We start from the raw sequence: 5,088 nt of genomic DNA, 5'->3' as shown, positions 1-5,088 counted from the left end.
GATGGTAGGGATGATTTGAAGTTGAAAACATTTTTCTAAAAATAAACTTAATTTTCTTGGGGGAGGGTTGCGAGGGGGCTGGTATGGGGATGAGGGTTGAGGGTAGCGGTGAAAAATGAAATTTTGAAGTTTAAAATATTTCTTTAAAAATAAATTTTAATTTTTTTTTGGGGCGGGGTGGGGGTCGATAGTTGAAATATTAATAGTGACTCATATATGAAAGTTTTGAAAAATTGCTTCTAAAACTAGGTAACAGAAGATTTTTGAAAATTTGGAGAAAATTTGGAATATCCATATATGACCCATAGTTTACCCATAATATACTCATATTTTAATAAATAAAATATAAACATAAATCCAAATATTATTCATATTTAAAATCACTTTTTCAATTTATATTTAATAAGCTATTTAGATGGATTAATGAAAAGTGGGCTTAAATTGCGAGCACAAAGAAGAAAGTGAAAGTTAGGAAACAGAGATTAATATGATTGCGGTGAAGTGTGTATTGATTGGTAATTTTTTATTTATTATTTGATTAAATTTAAATTATTTTGGATATTTGAAAAAAATCAAAGGACAGTCGTGTAAACGGAGGAGATATGAAAAACCGATAAGCTGTGCCTCTACATTCTTGATTTTCCGGTGATGAAACAGCTTCAGTATCAGCACCATCTGGGCCTTAAACACAATGTTTTCATGCCCATGGCGATGCCGCTATCTACACCTCCATCAATCCATCTTCCAACACTTGCCCTTAAACTCAAAACTTCACTTATTACTCCAATTTCCTCAACTCGTCTTCTCTGTAAAATCAATGATTCCGGTAACACCTATATCTTCCTTTTATCATTTATTAAGTTAATGATTAGTGGGAAAATCTCAAACCTCATTCTGTAAAAATGGGTTTATTCATCTGTCGAATTATACTGATTGTTAGTCAACTTAAGACAAGAATTGCTGTTATCTCTCGATTTGTGTTGATAGTTACTGTCTTTTGAAACCTAAAATAAAGAAAAAATTGTATCTTTTTTACTGGGTATGTTGTTGTTGTGTATCTTTTTGGCTGTCCAAAATACTAGGGTTTTTTAGACATAACTAACAATGAGGGGTTTTTGGGCAGAAAGAGAGCCTTAGTACTGTCAGTTGAATTTATAATTGAAGGTGAAGAAGAGTTGGGGTTGATTACTTGGAGTGGAGAGGAGAGGAGAGGTTTATGTGGCCTGAGTTTATCTAGGATTAGTTGCTCGTGTAGTTTCCGTGTTCAATTGAGTTGCTATTTTAAATTTAACATGTCTGATGAATACGGTTAAGGTGAAATATTAACCTGTTAAATGACACCTTTATTAGATATGACCTCACAGCTGGAAATTCTGAAGCCTGAAGGGAAGAAGCCAGACAAGGGTGTCAATGGGATTTTCTGGATTCTACTTCTTAACCTGGGAATATATGTAGCAGATCATGTTTTCCAGGTTTGGAAATTGCTTTCCCCCCTCTTTATTGCAGCTTTCGTTGAATATATTTAATTCGATGGTTTTAAAAAAGCTTGTACAACGAATATTCATGATTCGTTTTATTCAGTTGCTATTGAACATGCACCCAACCCTGGTAAGTTGGACCAGGGCTGGTGAGTTCCATTGAACATGATGGGTGGCATGATGAGAGATCAGCAATTGAACACGTATAGTGGCACTCGGCCATCTGAAGGGTGTCATCCACCTGGGTTCTGTGAAGATAATGTTACTCTTGTCTGCTGGAATAAAGGGATCTAACAGAAAAAGTGATTTTATCAGGTTCGGGCAGTAAGAGCATTATACTTATACCACAATTGGCCTGCTTGGTACCAGTTTGTGACTGCAACATTCTGTCATTTTAACTGGTGAGAATGTAGAGTATTTAAGTGCTTATTGGGAAACACTAGAAATGGAAAGTAAAACATTCATAATCCAGCCGAATTATCAGTTGCTTCTCTCTTGTTCTGCTTATCACTTATGTTTCTAATTGTTTATTTTTTCCATCTTCATTTCACTCAACAGGAACCACCTATCTAGCAACCTTTTCTTTCTGTATATTTTTGGTAAGTCTTCTGTTTTTGTTATACTTTAAATTTTCACTATGCTTGATAGGAATAATCATAGACGTTGACCTACTTTAAGCTTCCAGGAAAACTCGTTGAAGAGGAGGAAGGGAACTTTGGATTGTGGCTTTCTTATATATTAACTGGGGCTGGAGCTAACCTTGTCTCATGGTTGATTCTTCCAAGAAATGCTGTTTCTGTTGGTGCGTCTGGTGCAGTGTTTGGACTCTTTGCTATTAGTGTACTTGTGAAGGTGATTTCCGCATCTCTTGTTTATTGCATATATTAATGTGCCTCAGTTTAATATCAATGTCTGTGTGTGTAGATTGACGTACGTCGACAGTATACTGTTGCGCTTGATTGGTAAACCAGTCTAACCATCTTGATTTTTACTGCAGATGTCTTGGGATTGGAGAAAGATTCTTGAAGTACTTATATTGGGACAGTTTGTTATAGAAAGGGTATCCTCTCCGCTCTTTCCCGCTAATTGAAACCTAATCAATCATACGTGACGTTGTTACTTATTCAAGTTAGTTAGATTCATGTCAAATTTCTGTCATGACATAGCTTAATTGTTGGATAAATCAGTCTACTAGGGTTACTGCATATATTTACAAGGGTTATAGCACAAACATTAAATTGTTTCCCAAATATAATGGGTTATAAGCACATTTACACTTCAATACGAAATTCTAGGTCAATTGCATTCACAAGGCTGTGACGATATGACTGTTTATTACTTATTTTAGCTTAGTAACAATTATAAAAATGTAATTGAAAAGGCTGTAACTATCTGTAATCAAGTACTCTTCTGTGCACCCAAGGGTGTGACCTCTAGTGGTCAATGAAGTGGGTTGAGAACCATGAGCTCTCAGATACAGACAAAAATACTGCTTGGATGGTTTGTGGTTATCTTAAAAAAGGCTAGTTCTCTTCCATTTAGTCATAATCGATCTTTAAGGCATCCAAAACTTGATAATTCACTCTCCTACACTAAATGTGTTGGTTTTCAAAGAAAACTTCTCATCTGAATGATGGATTATGAGCTACTGTAGATTTCTTTGATTTCCCAATTGTCATATTATATCATATTCGGCCAATGACATCTCTCGAAGTATGCATTCAGTATTTACTAGTTATCCCACCTTATTTCATAATCCTAGAAGATGAAGTTGCATTGTTAGTTGCTTAAACTTGAATTTCTTATATCGGAGTAATAGAAATGAGGGAGGGGGAAGCTAGTAGAGATCCCAAATTCAATTATAGTTACTTCTCTTCACTTGGTATATAAGGAGTAACTTAGAAAAGGAAAGTGCCAAACAACTACGCGGGGGGTGATGGTAGAGATGCTCTCTTTGTGTCTGGCAAAACAACTACTCCTAGTAATGAACGTAAATTGAATGAATGCTTCTTATTCTCCCCTAGTTTCTATTCAACTCTTTTATCGTATGGAAGGAACTTGACCTCTGTTCGTGCTGGCACTGAATATATCCAGGTGATGGAAGCAGCCCAAGCTTCAACAGGATTAGCAGGAGGTATTCATGGAGGTTCCGCGTTACAAAATGTTAATCACATTGCACATCTCTCTGGCGCCCTAATTGGCGTTGCTTTGATATGGATGCTGAGTGGAATTTCTAGTGAACCTGATGCACAGAACAATAAAAAGTGACTTCTGTTGAGATCAGAGGAAGTTTTTCTTTTACAAAAACATGTACTATTATATTGCTTATTAAGTTAAGCAAGTCAGCTCAATGACAGACGGCATTTTCGCAGATTTTTTGCAGACAAAATTTTACAAGTACAGTTTTGTTAATTTTTGTCTGGATAGGATGTATCAATTTAACACCAGATTTTACATGTTCAATAGACATTGTTAACCATTCAGTATTCATGTATTGGTGATTGTTTTGTTCAGTTAGTCGACACATTTTGATGAGCATAATGATATTTGTCATTTAGAGCGATATATCTTTTAATAAAACAACTATACATATATAGTTTTGTTATAACAGATGGTGCATATACATCTTTGTCGACTAACGAATAGTGCATATTTACCTCTTTTCGTTAACATATTGAATTTAAAAAATTATAATCTAAAACTGGTTTTTAATTTGAAAAACACCTCACATATTTTTAAAGTTACCTCATTTTTTTCTTTTATTACTCTAAACCTATAAATCCATCTTATAACTGAGCAGAAGAGAGATTATTTTTTTTCTTCCTTCTTTCATTTAGATGAAGTAATCTTTAAACACCACACAACATTTTTGAAATTAAAAAATCAGTTTAAAAGCTTTTTTTAATTTAGAAAATATAGATTTGTCGACGAAAAGAATAAATATATCCAATCTGTTAAAAGCAAGTATATACATTGTATTTTCTTTAATAATGATATATCTGCTCTAAATTAGGAATATATTTAATCAATTTCCCTTCATGCAATCTCATACAATTTTGATCTTTTCGAGCTAAATCGGAAAAATTAAAAATCTAACGTTTATCCTAAAATAAAATGCCACAAAATAAAAAAATCTAAAATTTATCTTAAAATAAAATGCCACACAAAAATTTCAAGTTACTTTTTTTTTTTCCAATTGTGGACGGTTTAAAAAGAGTTCTAAATTTAATTTCAGATGATATTCGATGTGTATTAATTTTTGATGGGTATTAACCGATTATTTAAATTTGTATAAAATTGAACAAAGTAATTTCAATTACTCTTTTTCCAATTGTGGAAGATTTAAAAGAGTATTAAATTTAATTTCAGATGATATTTAACTGTTCTAATTTTGGAAGAATATAAATATTTACATAAAATTAAATAAGTAGACGTATATGACATAATATAAGTAGAATAAAAATAAAGGAACATACACGTTAATTATATGCCTATAAAAAGATGAATAAAAAAAGAAAGAAGAAAAAACAAAATAAATGAAACGAACAGAGTAATTAACGTGATACTAATACTATGGTCATAGTAATTAGTAGTGTACTTACCGGGGGTT

The 5,088-nt window shown here is 33.0% G+C and overlaps 1 protein-coding gene across 1 annotated transcript; it reads left to right on the top strand.

Annotated features, from left to right (window-relative positions):
* The first annotated feature begins 578 nt into the window (after positions 1-578).
* Positions 579-4,019, top strand: LOC107026675 (rhomboid-like protein 11, chloroplastic). Its single transcript, XM_015227730.1, has 7 exons — positions 579-826; positions 1,351-1,472; positions 1,794-1,879; positions 2,037-2,077; positions 2,164-2,330; positions 2,476-2,538; positions 3,573-4,019. Exons 1-7 carry the CDS (start codon positions 649-651, stop codon positions 3,744-3,746), a joined length of 831 nt encoding a protein of 276 aa, XP_015083216.1. The 5' UTR covers positions 579-648; the 3' UTR covers positions 3,747-4,019.
* Positions 4,020-5,088: the final 1,069 nt, after the last annotated feature.

The sequence above is a fragment of the Solanum pennellii genome, chromosome 8 (assembly GCF_001406875.1).
Source record: "Solanum pennellii chromosome 8, SPENNV200".
NCBI lineage: Eukaryota > Viridiplantae > Streptophyta > Magnoliopsida > Solanales > Solanaceae > Solanum > Solanum pennellii.
The sequence above is the reverse complement of the archived record's forward strand: the minus strand, read 5'-3'. Positions and strand labels throughout refer to the sequence as shown.

Bases quoted from the DNA above. Each gene is read 5' to 3' on its own strand.
- LOC107026675 (XM_015227730.1), top strand. From the start codon at position 649: ATGAAACAGCTTCAGTATCAGCACCATCTGGGCCTTAAACACAATGTT. The intron at 827-1,350 runs GTAACACCTATA...CACCTTTATTAG, and splicing joins CTGTAAAATCAATGATTCCG to ATATGACCTCACAGCTGGAA. The intron at 2,539-3,572 runs GTATCCTCTCCG...GAATATATCCAG, and splicing joins GACAGTTTGTTATAGAAAGG to GTGATGGAAGCAGCCCAAGC.